The sequence below is a fragment of the Narcine bancroftii genome, chromosome 4, assembly GCF_036971445.1.
Source record: "Narcine bancroftii isolate sNarBan1 chromosome 4, sNarBan1.hap1, whole genome shotgun sequence".
Lineage (NCBI taxonomy): Eukaryota > Metazoa > Chordata > Chondrichthyes > Torpediniformes > Narcinidae > Narcine > Narcine bancroftii.
The window spans coordinates 36,856,567-36,880,668 of record NC_091472.1 but is presented as its reverse complement, the minus strand read 5'-3'; the positions used below and the strand labels follow the sequence as shown (position 1 = coordinate 36,880,668).

Here is a 24,102-nt window from a genome sequence, read left to right as displayed (position 1 = left end):
CCACTTCCGCTGGCAGTTTGTTCCACGTAACTACCACTGTGTGAAGTTTGTCACTCAAGTCCCTGTAAATCTTTCACCTTAAATCTATGCCCTCAGGTTTTAGACTCCCCTACCTTGAGAAAAAGCCTCCTACACAAAGTGCCAATGTATCGTTATAACTCAAGCTCTCCACTCCTAGTAATATCTTTGTGAATTTCATCAGCGTCCTTTCCAGTTTAATGACATCTTTCTAGCAAGGTGACCAGAAATGCTGCACCTGAACGAGAGGGGAATCAATATTGTGGCAGGGTGATTTGCTAGATTCATCCAGGAAGCTTTAAACTAATCTGTCGGGGGTTGGGATCCAAGATGGAGAGAGAGAGGGATTATTAAATTCAAGATAATTATGGAAAAAGATAACACTGTTCCTCAAATTGAATCCTAAATTTAGCCAACACCAATTTTGATATCATTAGGCAGGAGTTCACAAAAGTTGACTGGATGCAAATGTTGAGAGCATGAGCACAACTGCGAAATAGGAGGTGTTTAATTGTGATCAGGAAGATCCAGGATTAACATTCCCAGGAAAGGGTAGGAATGACAAGTTAAAGGAACCCTTGTTATCGAGAGATATAGAATAGAGGCACAGATCAGAAAGAAAAAGGAGGCATATATCCTGTAGAGGCAGACAGGTTCAAGGAAATCCCTTGGAGGGAAATAAGGAGGGCTAAAAGTATACTAAAAACAAAATAGTTATGAGGGAAAGAATATGGATCATGATGGGCAGCTATGTGTTGAGTCATGCAGCCTAATTTGGAGTTCTGTGTGCAGTTCTGGTCGCCTAATTATAGGAAGGATATAAACAGAGTGGAGAGAGTGCAGAGAAGGTTTACCAGAATGTTACCTAGGTTTAAGCATCTAGAGTATAGGGAGAGATTGGACAGATTAGGTCTTTATTCTTTGGAGCGTAGAAGGTTGAGAAGGGATTTGATAGAAGTATTTAAGATTATGAAAGGGATAGACAGAGTAGATGTGGATAGACTATTTCCGTTAAGAGGAGGAAAGATTAAAACAAGAGGACATGAGTTAAGAATTAAGGGGCAGAGGTTTAGAGGTAACATGAGGGGGAACTTCTTTACTCAGAGAGTGGTAGCCGTGTGGAATGAGCTTCCGGGAGAAATAGTGGCGGCGGAATCAATTGTATTATTTAAGAAAAGGTTGGACAGGTATATGGATGAGAAGAAGATGGAGGGTTATGGGCATTGTGCAGGGAGGTGGGACTAGAAAGGGGTGTTTGGTTCGGTGCGGACTAGAAGGGCCTAATGGCCTGTTTCCGTGCTGTAATTGTTATGTTATATATTTTATGTTATAAAAATATGTGCTATGGTGGTCAGTGAAGGTTACCTGGATTTGTAGTGGGATCTAGATCAGAATGAAAACTGGATTAAGGAATGACAATGCAGTGCAATTTGAAGTGCAAGGTATTCCATTTAGGTAAATTGAACATGGTAGGATTTACTCTGTTATGACAGTGCCCTAAAGAGTGTTATGGAGCAGAGGCACCTAGCGATTAAGGTTCATAGCTCTTAAAAGATTACAGCACCGATGGACAGAGAAGTGCATTTAGGACTCTTGACATTGTTACCTGAATTCGAATACAACTTAGAAGTGCAAGCTTAAACTGTTTCCACCAAAGTTCTTAAAGGGCACTGAATACAAGAGTTGCGATTTCACGGTGAAGTTGTACATCAGTGAGATCACACTTAGAATATTGTGTGTACACTTGTTTCCTTAGCTATCGGGAGCATATTATAAAGTTGGAAAGGGTACAGATGTTTACAAAGATGTTGGCAGGATGAAGTAAACTAAGTTATTGCGAGAGACTGAAAAATCAAGGCTTGTTTTCCTTAGAGCACAAGAGGTTGAGAGGGGATCTTTTTGAGATGGTGAGGGGCACGGATGGGGTGAAATCACGACAATCTGTTTCAAGTAGAATAATCGATCACGACAATCTGTTTCAAGTAGAATAATCGAAGACGAGGGGGCACAATTATAAGGTTGTGGGGATGGTATTTAGAAAGAATATGAGGAGAAATATCTTGACTCAGAGGGTAGTGGCATTTGGAATGAGCTCCCAGACAAAGTGGTGGAGGAAGGCAAGGTAGTTTCCTTTAAGAAACTTTTGGATTATGACATGAATGAAAGGGAGTTGGAGCAGGATGGTCCGAATGTGGGCAAATGGGCCTAAAGTAGGCCAGAATCTTGTGCATGACAAGTTGGGTTGGTGAGCCACCTTCCATGCTGTTTAATTCTATAACACAGTATTCCAAGTGGAGTTGCACCGATGTTGTGTACGGTTGTAACGTGACATCCCAATTTCAGTAGTCAATTCACTGACTGATGAAAATTACCGTGCTAAACATCTTTTTTCACTACTTTGTTTGCTTATATCCATCGCTTTAAGAGCACCCATATGTTTCTCAGTTCCACTACACTCACAGAGTAATTGGAAGGGTCCTGAAAAGTTCTGCCCTGGTTTAACTTCCCAAAATGAAAAGCCTCACACTTTGTTAAAAAATTCCATCTGCCATCCTTTGGCCCACTTAAGAGTTGATCTGAATCTTAATATAAATCTTAAGACAACTTTCTTCACTGTTTACTTTACTTCCAATTTTATTGCCATCCATGAACCTACTAAACATGCCAAAAAAACGGTCATCCATATCATTAGGCATAGACAATGAGCAATAGCAAAACCCACTGCATTACCCTGCTGTTCACAGGCTTTCAATCGTGAAAAAGAACCCTCCACAGCCACTCCCTGACTCCAAACAACAAGCCAACTTTGCATCCAAAAGGCTCATGCACCATGGGTCCCTCATGATCCAAACATCTGGACCACTTGGGACCTTGTGAAAGACCTTGCTGGTCCATGTACACAACATGCCTTGCCTTTGGCATCCTCCTGATCTTCTTCAAATACTCAATCCAATTTGTGAGCCACAAATTTTCATGCATAAAAGCATGCTGACTATCCTAATCACTCCTTGCCATTCAAAATACTAAGATCCTGTCTCTTAGAATCCTCTCCAGAACCTTATGATGTTACACTCAATGGCCTATAGTGCCCTCATTTGTCATTGTAGTCCTTAAGTAACATGTTAATTTCAGCTGCTTCTTTCTTTTTCCAAACAGGAGCCACAATATCTAAAGACTGATTATAAAGTTCAAAATAAAACTTTGTTTGAAGTTTTAATAATTGAAAACTCTGCAGCAAAGTTTTCTATCTGTCATAATTTCTACTGAAGGAACATCCGTTTCGCTCTCCACAGATGCTGCCTCACTTGCTGAGCACCTCCAACAGATCTTGTTTTACAGTCTAATTACTGTGGCAGACAAGATTGTTCTTTTGACACTGTTACACGAATTGTAACACAATTTGGAAGTGTAAGTTTAAACTGTTTCCACCAAAGTTCTTAAATCGAAGTGGCCCACAAGATGATGCCACTTAGCAATCTAATTTTTAGGATCCATAATACAAAGGGTTTTGGGATGTTTTAAGTTATGTACCAGATCAAGGATGTTTCTCACTGCATCCAGCCAAAAATATGATTTCAAGAATTTATGCAAGCGAAAGCAAGGTACCAGAAATGGGAGAAGTTTCCCCTTCCTTAGATTCATTGATCTTGATGAGCATAATTCATCAAAATTTTTTTTTAAAATATTGACTTCTTGCACTTTATTTTTTTCCCACAAATTTTCAAAATAATAGTTATCTTCAATATCTTCCAACATTTTAATGGAGTACACTTTAACCAATTAATTAGAATGTGCTTACACATTTTGAAATAATTCAGTTCCCATAAAAAATGTAGAATTTATGCCCAAAATATTTCTGCTGGCCCAAATTGCTTATATTGCTGCATGACAAGGCTATGTATCAGTACCATTATCAAAGAGAACTTTACTCCAAGCAAAACCTTTGCTTAAACATTCATAAAATAAAAAAAATACATCACAGTCAGTTTTGTATGCACATATGGAGCAAAATCTTACATCCGTTTTGTGCAAAAAAACAGTATATACATGCAAAATTAAAGCTCACCCCATCATCTTCCCTGTGTGGATTCAGTCTATTATAAACAGCTTCAATCACACTGCGTCTAAAGGGATCACAGAAACACAAACAAACTTTTTTTTCTATCACTTGCAAAGAAATTAAGCATCTTTATAAACTAGGAGCATTTCTTCTTTCAAAATATAAACAGGTAATTAGCCAATAAATTTAGTTTAATGGAAATTTCATAGTTAAAACATGAATAAAATTATTTTTCATATTCCATTAATTACCAGCAGTCATTTCTCCCCATTATAAATATCAGAGAAAAAGGTACATGTATTTGAAGATTGAGTAGGTGCTTGACTTCAGTCTGAAACAGATTGATCCTGATTTCATTTTACATATAAAATGAAAATAATGATTCACCCCTTACTGCACTTCTTTCTACCAGTTAGATCAGTACTGAAAAGCGTGACAACAGGAGATTTAATGGGGTGGGAAATAGTACACAAGTTCAAAGAATGGTTGACAATATTTAGCATTAGACAAAATAGTGAACTTGGGAGATTCAGTTTAATAAGAAGAAAATCAATGGAGAAAGATGACTATTATGGACAAGATAAGCTTGGCCAAGCAACTATAGAAAACCCACACAAAGACATCATTTCAGAACTAGGATAAAAGGTAACCTTAAAACTGTAGCCCAATGAGCCATGAAATGGCAGAAAATGGTAGATGCTACTGACAAGGAAATCTCAACTTTGATTATAAAGTGCAATACACAAAACTGCTGGAGAACTCAGCAGGTCATCCAGCATCCATAGGAAGTAAAAGGCAATCAATATTTTGGGCCTGAGTCACATTTCCAGGAATGTGGAAATACAAGCAGATGTCTGAAAAAGGTGGGGAGAAGACCGGAGGGAGCTTACAGGTAAGAGAAGTGGATACAGGTCAGAGGGTAGAACAGAAAATTGAGAAGTGATACAAGGAGAGGGTAAAGGTGATGAAGAGTAGCTCTCTGATAGAGAATGAAGGGAACTGGAAGAAGGGTGACAGAGGGAACAGGAAAAAGAGAACCAGTGGACAGGATTAACAGAAATTGGATGAGTTGATGTTAATTACGTATGTCCAGGTAAAAATACAAGCCATTGTTTCTCCAATTTGTGGATGGTCTCAATTTTGCAATACTAAGACCATGAACAGATGTGGGTGTGGAAATTGTGTGGGTAATTAAAATGGTTGGCCACTGGGAGGTCCTTGCCATTGTAGTGAACAGAATGAAGGTAGTCAACGAAACAATCTCGTAGTTTCCATCGAGTCTCCCTGATGCGGAGGCCACCGCATCAGGAGCGCTGAATGTGGCATATGACTCCAACAGAGTCAGGTGTTGTTTCACCAAAAGGGACTGTTTGGGGCCCTGAATAATGATGAGGGAGGCAGTGTAAGTGCAAGTGCACTTCTTGTGTTCACAAGTGTACATACCAAGGGGACAACTGGTGGGAAGGAATGAGTAGATGAGGGAGTCAAGGAACTTCAGAACAATGGAGCACGGAAAACAGGCCTTATATAGACAATGGAGCACGGAAAACAGGCCTTATATAGGCCTTCTATTCTGTGCCAAACTATTATTCTGCCTAATCTCACTGACCTGCACCCAGTTCAGAGCCCTCCGTACCCCTCCCATCCACATACCTGTCCAAATTCTTAAATGTTAAAACTGAGCTTGCATTCACCACTTCAGCTGGCAGCACTTTCCAAACTCCCACCACTCTGAGTGAAAAAAATTCCCCCCTATGTTTCCTTTAAACTTCTCGCCTTTCACCCTTAACTCAGGTCCTCTGGTTGTATCTTATCTCTTTTTCTTTGGCTTGGCTTCGCGGACGAAGATTTATGGAGGGGGTAAATGTCCACGTCAGCTGCAGGCTCATTTGTGGCTGACAAGTCCAATGCGGGACAGGCAGACACGGTTGCAGCGGTAAATTGGTGGGTTGGGGTTGGGTGTTGGGTTTTTCCTCCTTTGTCTTTTGTCAGTGAGGTGGGCTCTGCGGTCTTCTTCAAAGGAGGTTGCTGCCCGCCAAACTGTGAGGCGCCAAGATGCACGGTTTGAGGCGTTATCAGCCCACTGGCGGTGGTCAATGTGGCAGGCACCAAGAGATTTCTTTAGGCAGTCCTTGTACCTTTTCTTTGGTGCCACCTAACCTCAGTGGAAAAAGTCGACTTACATATTACTCTATCTATACCCATCATAATGTTGTGTACCTTTTTCAAATCTCCCCTTATTTTTCTACATTCCAGGGACAAAAGTCTTAACCTCCTTAACCTTTCCCTGTAACTTAGTTCTTCAAGTCCCAGCAACATCTAAGTAAATCTCCTCTACTCTTCAATTTTATTGAAATCTTTCCTTAGGTGACTAAAACTGCACACAATACTCCAAATTTGGCCTCACCAATGTCTTTTACAACTTTACCATAACATCCTAACTCCCATACTCATTATTTGATTTCTGAAGGCTAACATGTCAAAAGCTCTCTTTATAATTTCTACTTGTGACACTAGGGATTTCAGGAAATTATCAATCTGTATTCCCAGATAGATCCCTTTCTTCAACTGCAGTCCTCAGTGCCCTATCATTTACCGTGTATGTTCACCCCTGGTTTGTCTTTTCAAAATGTACACCTTACACTTGTCTGCATTGAAGTCAATTCCTAGGGAAAGCAGAGAGTGGAACAAAGTGGAAAATGTGACTGATGGTGAGATCCCGTTGAGTGCGGCAAAAATTGAAGAATTGTTGGATGTGGAGACTGGAGGGGTGATAGGTAAGGGGACATTTGAGAGATGGGGGTTGGGGAAACAATGGGCCAGAGCAAAAGTGTGGAAAATAGAGGAAATGCGAGTGAGGGCTGAGTTAATGGCAGTAAAAGAGAAGCCACGTTTTCTGAAGGAGGACATCTCAGACATCCTGAAATGGAAGGCCTCATGTTGGGAGCAGTTGCAGCAGAGAGAGGAATTAAGAAGAAAGAATCCCACCCTGTCTCTTGTTAGGATTCAAAGAGGTGCAGTCAAGGTAACTGTGGGAATTAGTGGTTTTACAGAAGATGTCTGCAGATTGTTCTTGACAATAGGCTCAAATCGTTGACTGCCTGCAAGTTCTGACTTCCTCCAACACTTTTGTGTACCCCAAACATTTATTCAGCTAGCTGCAACATCAAATTTCCAAAGATTCACAATCCTCGAAGAATGAATTTCCTCTCATTTGTATTAACTGGGCAACCCGATTTTAAAATTTTGATGCCTGGTTCTAGATTCTCCCATAAGAGAAAATACCTCCGCATCTAGCCTGTCAATATACTCAGGATTTAATATGCTTCAATCAATTTGCCTACCCAATCTTTCCTCATGAGATAATCAACACATTCCGGATATCACTCTGGTAAACTTCCATTGCACTGTTTCCAATTCATTAACATGATTATATGAATATGGCAATCAATACAATATGCCAGATGTATGAAACATGATAAGTAAGTTAATTTAATATTTCTCCAACAATTCCCCATGTAACTGAGGCAGAATATCACTATTCAGTCGTAAAGCATGAAAGTCTGCAGACGCTGTGGTTGAAATAAAAACACAAGGCTGGAGAAACTCAACTGGCCCAACAGTATAGTTTATGTAGCAAAGATATATAGCCAACATTTCATGCTTGAACCCCTCATCAAGGTATGGATGCTTTGAAACGTTGGTTATGCATCTTTATCTTTGCTGTTTGATCAGCTGAGTTTCTTCAGCATCGTGTGGTCACTATTCAGTAATAGCAATAAACAACAACTTTTTGTAAATTTCCCCAATTACTCAACTGTTCCTGCTTACTAGTTTATTTTAAATCATTTTTATAAACTCTCATAATTTAGATTCAACACTTATTCATGGACAATGTTATTGATGGACCATCTTTGGTCAAAAGAGATCAAGAGACAAAAACAACTAAAGCAAAGAAAGTGGCAAGAGCTAATGGAAGGCCAAAGACTGGGAATTTTCCAAGAACCAGCAGCAGAGATGGAAGAAAATTGATTATAACATGGTCAACAAGTCAAAATGGTTTTCTGAAAGGGAAATTACATCAGGCAAATTTGTTGGAGTTCTCCAAGGAGTTGAGGTGATAAATACATGGTTTATTTGGATGTCCAGAAAGTATGTGATAAGATAACACAAAAAGATAGTAGATAAGAGATCATGGTATTCAAGGGGGCAGGGGATGTGTGCTACTGTGAATCTAAATCAGTCAGAATAAATGGGCCTTTTTTCAACTGGGATAGTGTAAATGGCAAAAATGTCCCGATGGTATCCCCTGGGCCCTCAATTATTTACAACCTACGTTAAAGACAAAGTACAAAATATTGATCCTTGCTACTTACTTCAAGATGACTTCAGAGTGAGGTGACGAATTAATCCCAATACATAGCATTGTGTGGCCTGTGCTCTTGAATGTGCTGGAACACATTGGTCTAAGAAACCTTCTAAGAACCACTCAAATGAATTCCTGATCAAAGTTATCATGGCCTATCCAATTTTGACATTCTACAAATTGTTTAAAAACACCCATGATTGTCACAGACCTTTCTGACAAGTTCCCATATTTCTACCATCATACTTACTCTGTAAAATCTTATCATTATAGTTATGAATTTGTCCCCTTACTCTCACAAGAAATAACAGACAGGAACCCACTTATCTCCAACCAAATTGCTTCTATATTCTGGATTCCTGAGTTTAGATCATCCCTCTATTATAAGATCGTCTTTATTCACAGTGCCATTCTTCTAATTTTTCCAAGCTTTCTGTCCTTCCAAAATATCAAAAATGATAAAAAAGATAAGCAGATAGATATGTAGAAGGAATTCCAGATTTTTGACCCTTTAAAAATTGTGACGGTCAAAAGACATACATGTTTCTATTTAAAAGTTCCATTAGATTATCTGATACGTTTCATTAACTAACATGTTAATTTTATTTCTATCGAAAAATGCTGGCTTAGGCATGATTCCTTCTCCTCATTCTTTCCATCAAAATACCTCACTTGATTGTTCTTATTTAACTACATTCATGAGTGCGTGAATTCTATAACTATCTTCATAATTTACAAATTTTAAAAACGTACTGATTTCCTAGCAAAACTGTGATGAAACTACAAACAAACTTTGGGTAACTTTGGGTAACTGATGCTGATGAAGCTCTACCTCGAGTAATGCACATAATTTTGGTAATCTTCATCCCAAAACACAGCCAGTCAATAATTTTATTTTATATCCCTCGGCAAATACTGAATTCACGCTGCTACAACTTCTTGAAATCATGCCACTAAAATTTGTGGAACCAGTGTGGAATGAGTTGCCAATTGATGTGGTAAATGCAGGCTCACTCTTAAGTTTTAAGAATAAATAGGATAGATAAATGGATGGGAAAGGTCAGGAGGATTATGGAATGAGTGCAGGTCAATGGGACTAGCAGAATGATGTTTTGGCACAGACTAGAAGGGCCAAATGGCCTGTTTTCTGCATGGTGTTATATGGCTCACGGGAAGGGGGGGGAGTTTGCTCACATGCTATTGTACTTAAAATGTCTTTCAAAAGTTTATGTACACATCACTTATGTACTAACTCTGACTTCATCAAGGAATTCAAATCACATTTAAATACAATTTGCTCCTATAAATTTTCTTTGGCGTTCCATTCTTACCTTCATAATTTTTTTTAACCACTGATAGTAAACGGGCAAACTTACAACTAGTGATTATTCTATTTCCCCTTAACTTATTTACATGACATTTATATTTACATACTTGGGGATCAGTGCTGGGAACATTGTTGTTTGCCATCTATATCAATTAAATTGGATCAGCAAGTTTGCAGATGATATTAAGACTGGAGGTGTTATGGACAGCAAAGAAGATTTTCAAAGCTTGCAGAGGGACCTAGACCAGCTGAAAAAAATGGGCTCAAAAATAGCAGATGGAATTTAATGAAGACAAGTGCAAAGTGTTGCATTTTGAAAGGTCAAATGAAGAAAAGACATACAGAGTAAATGGTAGGGCACTGAGGAGTGCGGTAGAACAGAGGGATCTGGGAATACAGATACATAATTCCCCGAAAGCGGTGCCACAAGTGAATAGGGTTGTAAAGAGCTTTTGGCATATTGGCCTTCATAAATCAAATTATTGAGTACAGGAGTTGCGATGTTATGTTAAAGTTGTATGACATTGGTGAGGCCAAATTTGGAGTCTTATGTGAAGATCTAGTCACCTAACGACATGAAAGATAGCAATAAAATAGAAAGAGTGTAGAAAAGATTGGGAAATGTTGACTGGACTTCAGGAACTGAGTTACAGAGAAAGGTTATAGGAACATAGGAAGTAGGAACAGGAGTAGGCCAAAAATAGCCCATCGAGCCTGCTCCGCCATTCAATACAAGTTAAACAGGTTAGGACTTTATTCCCTGGAGCATTCAAGAATGAGGGGAGATTTGATGAGTTACTTAAAATTATGAAGGGGATAGACTAAATGCACTGAGGGTAGGTGAGATACAAACCAGAGAACATAGGTTAAGAGCGTAAGTGGAAAAGTTTAGGGAAAACTTCACCTAGAATGGTGGGGATACAGAACGAGCTTCCAGCTGAAGTGGTAAAACAGACTCAATTTTAACATTTAAGAGGAATTTGGACAGGTACATGTATGGGAGAGGTACAGAGGGTTATAGACTGGTTGAAGGTCAGTGGGACTAGACAAAAAATGGTTTGGCACAGACTAGAAGGGCTGAAGAGGCCTGTGCTGTAATGCTTGTGGTTCTACTACAAAATCCTAGAGTTCCTTGGAATCATCCCTGTATCTGAGGAGAGCAAGATCTCGGCCAACACAAATGCAATTTCTATACCCATTGGAAAAGGACACATTGTTACCTTTTCAATTGTCAAAATTCTAAGTATTCCTGATTTTCCTTTCTCTCCTATGTTTGGCTTTGTCTCAAGTGCATTTAGGGAAATTTGCTACTCTGTAATGTGATTTGGACAATAATTACCGGTATTTCAGAAACAATTAAGAAACTGTGTGAGACGTTTGAAGTTTTGTTTACCACAGCCAGTTGTTTTATTCATTTGACAGTTAAAATAAAACCACAAAAAATGTTTTATCTATAATGTCATTAATAAACTTTATGTACTGTAAAACGTATTTTATACTTACTTGCTCGCAAGGCCTCCTCCTGGGGGAAGATTAGGTATGTTCTCCATGGAGAGTGTGCGCATCACGTGAACCAAATCAGGCATTCCTTCTTCACTGGGTTTCACCATGATTTCTAGTTTTGATGATTAAAAAGATACATTTAACTAAAGGTGTCTTTCAACTACAAATTTACCATCGCTTTGAGGGGCTAGCAACAAAATTGAAAACTTGTACAGATCATCCCCAAACTACAAATGACCAACTTATGGATACCTGTACAAAGGAGCATATGCATCCTCTATTTGGGTCAGAAGACAAAATGTTGCACTGAAGTATCAACTCCCAGAATCAGTGTTAAGGAAATACAAAATCATCAGAAATGCAAAGTTTAAATTATGTTGCACAATGAAGGTACTCTGCTGTTAAGACCTCACGACATTACTTGGAGAGGATTAGAAACATCTCCAAGAATCAGTGCTTGAAAGCTGGGTTTTATCCGCCTTTTGAGCATTGTGTGAAAGCATCGAAGGTGGACTGGGGGCTCGAGACCGACCCGGCTTCAATCTGCCATGGTAGGTCGTCTCAGCGGTGGAGTGTATTGAACTCACAGAGCCAGCTTTTTTCAGTTCTGTGTGAATAAGCAAGCTGGCTTCCAGAGACAGGTTGTGTATACTGCAATAATGCGGCTTCTCAGTGTAAAAATGGCTAGAGATAGCACCAATAAAATAGGTTGGCCAGTCATGTGCATGTGTGCAGGATGCAGCTTGAAGTTAATTACGAAATTGCAGAATGGGTTTCAAAATAATAGAGCATTTTAGGATGCAAACAAAATGTTATAAAGTACCACACAAATACAGGGCTTTACTAACACTTGTTCAATAAATAAAAAAAATACAGGTGTTTACATTTTTATCTGGATTCAGAAAACTGGCAACTTCTAAAAACTGGCACTTTTTTCGGTAGATGACATTACGTATAAGTAATGTTAATTTCCCATAATAAATTCCCCCCCCCACCCAAGTCCCCATCGTCCCCACCCCCATGGGCCACTTTCTCTCACCTTCAGTGGAAAGGTAACTCTCAGTCCCCAATGGGAGAGAAGCAGATTGAAGCTGGATCAATGTGGAGCAATGACTATCTTCCTTACCCCAAATCCTCCAAGCAGCTGGAACTGCTCTGGCACTGGTAGAGTGGGAACATGGGGGAATTAAGGGTAATGAAAGCAGCCATTGCTCCCGCATTGAGCCATTGCCACAATCTGGTGTGGCACTCTGTAAACTCCAGGCTTGGCAGCAGTGCACCCCTGCAGCCACATCAGGTGTTTTTTTTTGGGAGGGGATGACAGACGGCATTGCTGGGGTGTGCCTGAAGGCCATCCCAACGAGCTTATAGAGGGCCTGAAAGCCACTGGCGCTCGGCTCCAATGCCTTGACAGCCCACTCCTCTGGAGTGCAGCTCTGCACCTAGTGTCTGGCCTTCTCCACTGCTTGGCCACCAGCTCTGACCAGCCTTTGTGGCTGAGCTCCTGGGCCACCCCGTCATGTCCGACCTCCACCTGACCATCGTGCTGGACGAGAGCCTCCTGTACTGCGCATGTCAAACCCTGCCCACGCTCAGCCTGGCCTAGGGTGCCATAGTCTGGCAGTGGCCCGGTTTGGGGCAGGGTGAGTGGGGGGTAGGTGTGAGGCATTTGCTTAAATCAAAATGATTCTGAAATCTGGAAGATTCTGAATAATGGCAGGTGTCTAATCCCGACAATTCCTGATAAAAGGTTAGGCACCTGTAGTTAACCTTAAACACAAAATCAGTCACTTGAACCCAAAAATGATTTACAAGGAGGATCTGATGGAATTCTAAATGTACACAAGGTACAAGTGAAATGACTTCATTTAAATATTTAACACCTTTTAACAAACAAGATCAAACTTCAAGGTAACCCCAAGGGATATCCTGTTCAGAAGTTGGTTGTTTGGTCTGCACAAAGGATGAGGCAACACTGGGCTGATTATGTTAGGATACTGATCACCTGAGGTAAATGTAGCATTTACTGGTCTCACTTATGCAGCGATTCAGAAAGCAAAGTTGGTAGCAGGAACTAATCTTCTGCACAAATAATGCCCTCATGACTGACTTACAGCTCCCCATTGATCAAACAAAAATAAATATTTAAAACATGTACTTCACAAAATAGTTGAAATAGTTAAAAATTGAAAATAATTAAAACTACCCAATGTTCAGTGCTGGTTAACAGTCATTTTCAAATAAATGAACATTAAGCAAAGGCATGGCTACAACTGTCCTATGGATGAGGGATACTTACACATCTATCTGGCCCCACAACTCGTTACGCTACCAAATGTACTTGGACAATGTCATTCAGAGGGAGGTCAAGGACACTGAGCATCTGTTCGTTCCAAATGGCTCATTCTACCTATGATACGCTCCATGTATGTATGACCTTAAGGACATCCTGTATTCACCAAGTTATTGTTTGATCTTACTTTGATTATCAATTAAAAACCAGTTTACTTTCAGAAGGCATTTAAAACAAAGCTCTTGAAATGCACATTCACATAAATTTGAAACCAGTGAACATAAATGAGCATGCAGCTCATGTAATTAGCCAAGATGAGAAAAAATCTAAAAGTTAATGAATATCACTATGACACCAAATTACATTTTACAATTGTCCAATCAGATAAATATACCACACAACTTAAAAACACAATGAGCTTTTCCTATTTAGCAGCTGGAGTGGTAAAGAGAGGAAGTTGAGAACTGCCAACAGAACATCGAACATAGGACAGGAACATGCCCTGCGACCCAAGATGTCTACATTACCAAACACATGCCCAATTAAAACAAATTTTTTTCTACATGCACAGAATCTATACTCCTCCATTCCCTGCATAAATCAACTTCGAAGGCTCTTAAACGCCACTATTGTGTCTGCTTTCACCATCACCCTGGCAACTTTTTCCAGGCACTAAACTTTGCATAAAGATCTTGTCCCTCATCTCCTTAAATGTTTTGCCTCCCACCTTCAATGCATGTGCTCTAATACTCGACATTTTCACCCTAGGCAAAAAAAAAATTCCGTCTACCGTGTCAATGTCCTTCACAATTTTATAAACTTCTATCATCTCTCCCTTCAGCCTTAAACACTTCAGAGAAAACAACAAGTTTGTCCAACCTATTCTTTTTGGTTTATGCCCTCTAATCAAGAATGCATCTGTTAAACTTCTATGTGCACTTTCCAAAGTCGTCATATTCTTCCTGTCATGAGGTAACACGAATTGCACATTATACAACAAATGCAGACTAACCAAAGTTTTATACAGCTCCAAAAGGATTTCCTCACTCTTGTACTCAATGCCCCAATCAATTTAGGCAAGCTTATCTACTAGCAGGGAGTTATGGATGTGAACTCCAAGATGCCATTTTACATATATGGTATCTAGAGGCCTCCCATTATTTGTATATTTTCCCCTTACATTTGAGCTCCCAAAGTGCAACACCTGACACATCTAACTAACTGTCCCTAATCAACATGTCTTTCCAAATGTTTGCAAAATCTATCATTACACAAATATAACATGAGATTTATGCAAGGAATAGTGTTATGCATCATATGCAAGCAGTAGAGTTTATTTTAATTTGGCATCAGATTTTGCATAGACCGAAGAGTCTGTTCTTGTGCTGTACTAACCTGTATTCTATGCATCCTCTCACACAGCTTCCAACCACTGATGTGAGGCTCACTGGCAGATACATTTCTGGATTATCTCTATTTCCCTTCCTGAACATAGAAAGGCCACAGCTTGTTCGGGTTGGCAGCAGAACATCAAGCATAATTACACTGAGCACTGGTGAGCTTACCCTGCTGCCCTGTGACTGCAACACCAGACTCATCAAGTTTGCAGATGACACAACGGTAATGACACATCAGCAACAATGACGAGGCGCACTAAAAAGGTGCAAAATCTTGTGAAATGGTGCAAGAATAACAACCTTAGTCTCAACATGGACAAAACAAAGGAGATGATTGTGGACTTCAGGAGGTCTAGGGACGACCTCACTCCACAATACATTAATAGCTCAGTAGTGGAAAGAGTAGAAAGCACCAAGTTTCTCAGAGAGCACTTAAGAAGTGACCTATCCTGGACACAATAACATCTCACTTGTCAGAAAGGCGCAACAGTGACTGAGCTTACTGAGAAGACTGAGGCAGGCAAGGCTACAGCCACCATCCTGTCAACAGTGTCTTGGCCAGCTGCATCACAGTGTGACACAGTTGCTGAAGAACATCACATCAGATATCAATCCAAAAGAACATAAAAGCGATAGAGAATCGCTGGGGTCTCCCTCTACCCCATCGACGTGGCTTACTGGGATCATTGTCTAAAGAGAGCTCGCAAAATCAGTGAGGACCCTTTCCATCCTGCACACGCATCAGGAAAGAGATACTAGAGTATTAGAGACAGAATCACCTGGCTGAGAAACAGCTTCTTCCTACAGACCGCTAAATGACTGATGAACTGATCATACAAATCCTTCCTCCATGACTCTAATATTTATTCAATAACAATATTTATTTAAACATTTTATATACTCATGTAATTGTCAATTTTGAGGATCAAGATATTCAGGTCAAATTTGTGGGGTTAACTTTTAGACAGATACTAACAACTTTGACAGCAGCAAGTACCTGCGTTGTACAAGGTGTTGGGAGTGCGGAGCAGCCAGGAATGTGGAGGCGCAGGCAGCCAGGTCGTTGGGAGCTCGGATGGGCAGACAGCTGGTGCTTTGGGAGCTCGGATAGGTGGATAGCCAGGGTGAGGGTTTGCAGTGGGGGCGATGGGTGTTCAGATGGGTGGGTGGTCAGGGCCAAAAATAAAGGGGGGGTCTACTTTTACTGTGCATGATGTATCCTTTGATGGCCCTGAGCACAACTCCACCGACCTCTGTCATCTGCAAACTTAGCAATTAGCCCATCTACTTTTTAAAAATCCTAATAATTTAGATCCGTCATAAAGAACAGAAGTCCCAGCACCGAGACTTCAAGCCAGAGGAACACCCTTCAATCACAACCATCTTTATTGTACTACCTGATTCTGAATCCAGACTATAATTTCACAGTGGATCACATGCAACTTTACCTTCTGGATCGGCTTACAATGAAAAAGCTCATCAAATGCCCTACTAAAATTCATGCAAGTAACATCCAGTACTCTACCATCAAACACCTTTGTCATCTCCTTAAAGCAGGATGACATTTATAAGACATAACTTGCTCTGCACAAGGCCATGCTGACTGTCCCTAATCAACATGTCTTTCCAAATGTTTGCAAAATCTATCATTACATGAATATAACATGAGATTTATGCAAGAAATAGTGTTATGCATCATATGCAAGTAGTAGAGTTTATTTTAATTTGGCATCAGATTTTGCATAGACCGAAGAGTCTGTTCTTGTGCTGTACTAACCTATATTCTATGCATCCTCTCACACAGCTTCCAACCACTGATGTGAGGCTCACTGGCAGATAAATTTCTGGATTATCTCTATTTCCCTTCCTGAACATAGAAACAACATTGGTTATTCTCAAATCTGCTAGGATCTTGCTTGTTCCTTCCTCCCATATTCCAAGATGTACAGGGTTAGTAAATTAATTTGGCACATGGGTGTATTTGGGCTTGTGGGCCAGAAGGGCCTGTTATCATTTTATATCTCTAAATTAAAATTGAATCTTTGTCAAGGTACCAGCAATTTCTTCTCGTCTCTTAATAACCTGAGATATATCCCAGCCATTTTCTTAATATTCTGCAAAAGAATGCACCACTTTCTTGATCTGAAATGCCTGAGCACATTTCATGTCCACACTGCTCAGTATCCTCCATGTTCTTCTTTGAAAATGCTAAAGCAAACCACATCCTCTGGTTCCAAAAATAAAATTCTCTCCTATATCCTGGCATGGTCCTACCCTCTCCCTAGTTATGTTTTTAATTTTTAATGCAATTATAGAATGGCTTTGAATTCCATTCATACTCGCCAGGAACTGAAGTAAAATCTGCTTTACAGCCAAAACCACTTTCATATATTTTCTATCCTCTCATAGCCTGCCTCTTGAATTCCAAAGGTGCAATCTCAAAAGACTTGTATGCTTCAACAAGATTAAACAACACTTACCGGTAATTTGAAATATAACTAGATTCTCCAATCTTCTGAGGAAACAATTAAGTCTACCCCAATGTGCAAGTGAGGTATCTATAAGATTCAAAAGCTCCCAATATCAGGTAATTTTGTTCAACCATTGAAATATGTGTTGAAAAATATGATTCTTTTATTTTCTTAATATAGCTTTATTGCCCAAAAAAAGAAAAAATCTTCTGTATTTCAAGGTGACATAGTGATGGGAAACATGAATCACTGACCATAATAAAATGAACTATTGTGAGGTTTCAGCCACATGGCATCTGTAAGCCTTGTTGATTGTCCTGGTTTGATGAAAACAGGGGTATAATAATAATAATACCTTTGCTGTTAAATCAGGAGAATTACTACATGGCAAAAAAAAGGCATCTGGGCATACAAGACAAGCTACAGAATTTCCACTTACAATGTAGGCATCAGTTTTTTTACAAAAACAAACATGATGTCGAGTACAATTATATCATTTACTTGAAACTGAATTACTAATTTACTTATGCATAATATAATGTAATATATTAGAAACTTTTGCCTTTACAAGAAACACTTTCTATCCAAGTTTAAAAGTACAGGTAACTGGTCACTGTGAGATTTATTGTGATTGGCCCGACTAACTGAACACACCCTTTTAACATCGCCAATTGTTTACTGTGCGTCAGTTGTTGCAAATGTCAACTATTAGCTGTTTGTTGAAGCTGTTATTTTAAAAAAACGGTCAGTTTGTAATATTACTATTAATATTAATCCAACTTCCCAAACGCAAGGATCAGACAAAAAATATTTAGTGGTTAGAACCGTAGGATTTATGTGAGTGTTTTATATGGTTCTCCATCGTCACAGGGGTCACTCTTAATCATAAATTCAGATTTTATACTTAGCATACAAGATGATCCCTGATTTTGGAGTGTCATTTTTAAGGTTCAAATTCCATCTGATGCATTGACCGTATGTGACCTTCTGACAAAACCTTAAAGGTGAGATTCCCTCGATAAACAGTCTTTTTAGAAAATGCAGTCAGCAGTGAGTAGATATTCCCAGATCATCTCACAGAATATTTGATTTTTTTAAAACCCATTCATTTTAAAATTTCAAATTATCTAAGAAATTGGTATGATTGATAATGTAAACTGGTTTTGAACTAAATGAATGTTAGATACAGTACTAACTTTTTAAAAATATTGGCCATTTTAAGCATCTCCCGGTTCCCCCAGAAGTTCATCCACATTCAAAACAACATGATCATTTTGGGTCAAATCAAAGTCAAAATATAATTATTTAAACATTTTGGGCAATTATCCTTAAGCATTAAATAAGTCTAAATTGTACATTGATCTGGAATAATGTAATTGAAATATGAGAATTTAATTATTCTTTCCTGATGTTCTGATTTCAATATGATTTCATGACAATTCACTGCAAAAAAATCCAAAAAATGTTTGCTATACAAGTTATAACCACCTACTCTCTAGGTTTTTAAAAATCACACATGAAATAACACCATCTGCTCACTGTTGACGTTGCTTTCCAGAAAGGGCAGTAATCATGAGGGAATCCCAAATGCAGGCTTTGCCAAAAGATCTTGTGCCAGCTGCATAATTCATCTGACTAGCAGCAAAGTTCAAAATTTCTTAATAAAACCAGGTCAAGCAGCAAGACCACTGATGCAAGCAAGATAACTGACTCCACACAATAGTTACCTATTTTTCAGTAAATGATTTATTTTTCCCCTTTACTATGCCACTTTAACTCTCTGAAAGCTTCCAAAAAAAATTACACCCTTTCAGCAAATAAAACACAAAGTATTAAATAGCATGTTGGAAACAAAAATGAATCCCAAATTACAGGCCAAAAAAAAATGACCATTCATCAGAAGAGTCTCACTTAATTAATTTCCTCCAAGTATTTTTATCATATTATCTAGATTACTTAGAACAGGTAATTTTGTTCAACCATTGAAGTATGTGTTGAAAAATATGATTCAGGCCCTTCAGCCTTCGATATTGTGCCGACCCATATACTCCTTTAAAAAAATACCTAACTCTCCCTACCCAATAACCCTTTATTTTCCTCCCATCCATGTACTTGTCTAGGAGTCACTTAAATGTCCCTTATGTTTCAGCCTCTACCACCATCCCTGGCAAGGCAGTTCAGGCATCCACAACGCTGCATTAAAAAAAAACACCCGATGTCTCATCAAAACCTCCCTTGACTTTGTACTTGTGTCCTCTGGTGTTTGCTATTCCTACCCTGGGAAAAAGGCACTGGCTGTCCACCCTATCTATGCCTATCATAATCTTGATGACCTCTATTAAGTTTCCTCTCAACCTACATTCCAAAGAAAAAAGTCCCAGCTCTGCTAACCTTCCTTCGTAAGACTTATTTTCGAATCCAGGCAACATCCTGGTAAATCTCCTCTGCACCCTCTCCGTAACTTCCACATCCTTCCTGTAATGAGGTGACCAGAACTGAATACAATATTCTTAAGTGTGGTCTCACCAGAGATATATAGAGTTGCAACATGACCTCTCTACTTTTGAACTCAACCCCCATATTAATGAAGCCCAGCAATCCATAGGCCTTCTTAACTATCCTATCAACCATTCGACCTTGAGGGATGCATGAATTTGGACCCCAAGATCCCTCTGTTCATCCACTCTCAAGTAATCGAACATTAACCCCGTACTCAACTTTCTGGTTTATCCTTCCAAAATGCATCACCCAACATATCTGAATGAATTCCATCTGCCACTTCTCCGTCCAACTCTGCATCCTGTCCATATCCTATTGTAGCCTTCGACAACCTTCAGCTCCACTGAAAACAATTCGTCCAACCTTCATATCATCCACAAACTTACTGACCCATCCTTCCACCTTTTCATCGGGGTCATTTATAAAAATAACAAAGAGCAGGGGTTCCAGAACAGATCCTTGCAATTCTCCACTAGTTATTGACCTCTAAACAGAATACTTTCCTTCCACGACTACTCTCTGCTTTGTACGCGCAAGCCAATTAAAACAAAATTATACACAGCTGAAGTTCCATGGATCCCATGCCTCATGACTTTCTGAATGAGGGACCTTGTCAAATCTCTTACTAAAGTCCATGTAGACCACATCTATTGCCTTATCTTAATCAATTTCTTTTGTTACCTTCTTAAGAAACTCAATTAGGCTTGTGAGGCACAACCTTCCCTTCACAAAGCCATCGTTGAGTAGACTGCACTTCTCCAAATGCTCATAGATCCTAACCTGAAGAATCCTCTCCAACAGTTTGCACACTACTGGCGTAAGACTCGCCAGTCTATAATTCCCTATTAACTTTTTTAAACAAGGGGACTATATATGTCATTCTTCAAACCTCCGGCACTGCCACTGTGGCCAATGTTATGGAATAAGTTAATAAAATTATGATAAAATATATTTTAAAAGGGCAAGATTTTAAGGTTTAGTTATCAGGTCACATTTCACAAGCATCTTATTTGACGTGAGAGCTATGCAAGGGTAGACTTCCTGTCTACAGTTGGCTTTGCAGAAACAATGGGAAGTGCTTTCATAAGTAGGTGTTAATGGACCAGCATGTTTGAACAGTGTCTAAGCTCAAGAACTGAGAACTCTTCCTTTTAAACTGGTCCCAGAGTTTTAAATATCTGGTTGGAGTTTGTTGTCCTAAGAGGAGCCACATGGTTTTTCAAACAGGGAAAAAAAAACACCCATTGTTTGTCAGACTATTCTGCAACAGTTTGTGTTGTTATGGGCCCAGAGGACCCCAAAACCCAGGAGCAAAAGAAATTCACCAAGACAAATGGTTACTCAAACAAAAGTTGCTTTTAATTTTCTTTAAACATGAAAACAGAATCAAACTCTAACTTATTTCTTCTTTCTTTGGCTTGGCTTCGCTGACGAAGATTTATGGAAGGGTATGACCACGTCTGCTGTAGGCTCGTTGGTGACCGACAAGTCCCGATGCAGGACAGGCAGGCACGGTTGCAGCGGTTGCAAGCTCACATGTATGTAATGCGTATGTAAGTTCAGAAAAGTTCTTTGATTTACAGTCCAATCTCACCTCACTTCTCCAAATTCACTGGTATCAGACAATTCTTATACTGTGCACAGAATTTAACATCTATGAATCTTCACCAGGCTTTGGTGCTTGAAAAGTAAATGGTTACCGCTCAGGAAGGTTCTTGTTGGTTTTCAGAGAGATTTGTTGCTCGTTGGACACCCACAACTGATTCCTTCTGATTAGCCACTTCAGTGTCTTGCCAAAGAAACTTGCCCCATCAGGATTTTCCAGATGAAAAGCACCTCTTTCTTTCAGGTCATCACAGAGTTCCTTTTGTTTCCCTTATTTCAAGTGAAACATTATATAGCCAGCCATCTCCTCTTGTATGGACCACAAGGGCTTTGACCAGGCTGAACTAAGAACTCACAACCAGTCTTCAAAATGGGGTTTTCCACAAGCTTTCCAGCTTGGCCTGCTTCAGTTCCAGCTGCTGCTGCTGAACTGAATAACTGTAGAACTTAATTCTCTCTATCACACGACCCTCTTAGAACAGCAAACTGCATAGACTGTGGCACCGGACCCAATCTTCTGACCCAATCTGTTACTTTCCAAAACAATAATTAATTACTCCACACCATGTCCAATTAATGCCTACTTGTGAAGTCCTTATAGGCATTTTTCAAAGTTTTTGCAAAGGCTTTCAGAGCCTGGACTGTCTGGCTTAAACCAAGGTCCTGCATTTTAAATGAAATCTGTTTTGAAATGTTTGTATTTGTGTATGACCTAACTAAAACACAGGCTACAATTTATCTCCTTTAAAACATATCTATATACAATTTAAAATATAACATAATCTGTCACAGTGTGAAGGCTGCAAGTTGGCAGGCCTGCTGCAAGACCCCATTTCAAGACAGGTTTTGAGTTCTGAGTTCAGCCTATTCTAAATCTCTGTAGTCAATTGTAGAGGTTGTGGCTGGTTATTATGTTTCTTCTGAAATAGGGGAAAAAGAACTCCTTATGGTAACTTGGAAGAAGAGGTTATCTTTTGGAAAAAACCAAGAGGAGGCAAGTTTCTTCAGTAAGACACTTTAGTTGCTGATTGAAGATCAGTTTGTGTGTCCAACGAACAACAACTGTCTCTGAAACCAACAAAGACCTTCCTGAGCAGTAACAACTTAGTTAAAGCACCAGAGCCTGGTAAATATAATATGTTTAATTCTGTGCAGAGTATGGAAGATTACCTGATACCAGTGAACTTGGAGAATTGAAAAGTGAATGATTGGACAGTGAAAAACAACTTTTCCAAACAAACATTACATATTTGTGCACTTAGAATTAGAAGGTGGTTAAGTTAGGTTAATAGTAATAAGTATTGATATTATTATGTATTAAGAAAATAAAACCAGTTTTGTTTAAGTAGCCATTGTTTTAGTGCATTCCTGTTGCTGCTGGTTTTTAAGTCCCTTTGGGTTCATAACACACCAAAGAGGACTCAAAGATCATAGCTATTACCACATCTATCTCTTCCCTCACTTCCCACAGAAACCTGGGGTATATCACATCTGGCCTGGGGGACTTAACAATCTTAAAGTTTTTAAGGAGAATCAACACTTTCTTTTCCTTAATCTCAACACTGTCCAGCACACAAGTCTATTCTATTCAACCTCTCCCTGATCAAGGTCCTTTTCTCTTGTGAATACTGAAGCAAAGTATTCATTTAGGACCTCCCCAACCTCTTCTACCTCCAGGCACATTGCCTCCTTTGTCCTTTAGCAGCGCCACCTTTATTCTCGTCATACGACTGTTCTTCACATATGCACAGAATGCCTTGAGCTTCTACTTAATCTTACATTCCAGGGCTTTCTCATGCCTTATTGGAGCTCTAAGTCCTTTCTTAAGCTCCATTCTATCTACCATGTACTTTGCATGAGCCCTTCTGGTTTCCTGCTTCCTATATCTAATATATGCTTCCTTCTTTCTCTTGACGAGCAGCCTCACATGTTTCATCAACAATGGTTCCCTTTTCCTACCATCTTTTCCTTGTCCCAGTGGGACAAACCTATCTTGAGCCCAGCACAAGTGGTCCCTAAACTTCCTCCATATTAGTTCTGTTTTCTCCCTTGAACATCTTTTTCCAATGTACTCTTGCAAGTTCCTGCCTCATCCCATTGTAATTAATCTTTCCCCAATTAAGCAATTTCCCATTTTGTCTGCTTTTATCCTTTTCCATGGCTACGCCAAAGCTCAGGGAGTTATGGTCACTGTCACCAAAATGCTCCCCCACCTGACTAGGTTCATTACCCAGAATTAGATTCAGTATGGCCTCTCCTCTCGTTGGTTGGTCCACATACTATGTCAGAAATCTGACCCATCTATCCCTCTTGCAGTAAGGAGGTACCAGTCAATATTAGGGAAGTTGAACACACCCATATACTTCTAAATAACTAATCTCAATCCTGCAATAATTCACTCAAGGTAAATAAATAAATAAATAAATAGAATTGAGGCGGCACTGCTGGTGCGGGCCCAGAAGAGCAGAGAATGGAGACGCAGCACTGCTCCACAGGATCCTACCATTTGGTCCAAATCAGCTCCACACAAGCTTTAAGCAATTTGTTAAAGGAGCTGATGGTT

The 24,102-nt window shown here is 39.5% G+C and overlaps 1 protein-coding gene across 16 annotated transcripts in view; it reads right to left on the bottom strand.

The window, feature by feature from the left end:
- The window catches only part of ppm1ba (protein phosphatase, Mg2+/Mn2+ dependent, 1Ba), a 187,381-nt gene that overhangs the window by 13,375 nt on the left and 149,904 nt on the right, over window positions 1-24,102 (bottom strand). For 15 of the 16 annotated variants that reach the window (XM_069931073.1, XM_069931069.1, XM_069931068.1 and 12 more), the window contains 2 exons: window positions 11,275-11,386; window positions 4,085-4,142 (listed from right to left, as the gene is read on the bottom strand). In XM_069931073.1, the coding sequence (XP_069787174.1) occupies window positions 4,085-4,142; window positions 11,275-11,386 (170 nt within the window). The remainder of the gene's footprint in view (window positions 1-4,084; window positions 4,143-11,274; window positions 11,387-24,102) is intronic. The other variant, XM_069931081.1, reaches the window with a different exon arrangement.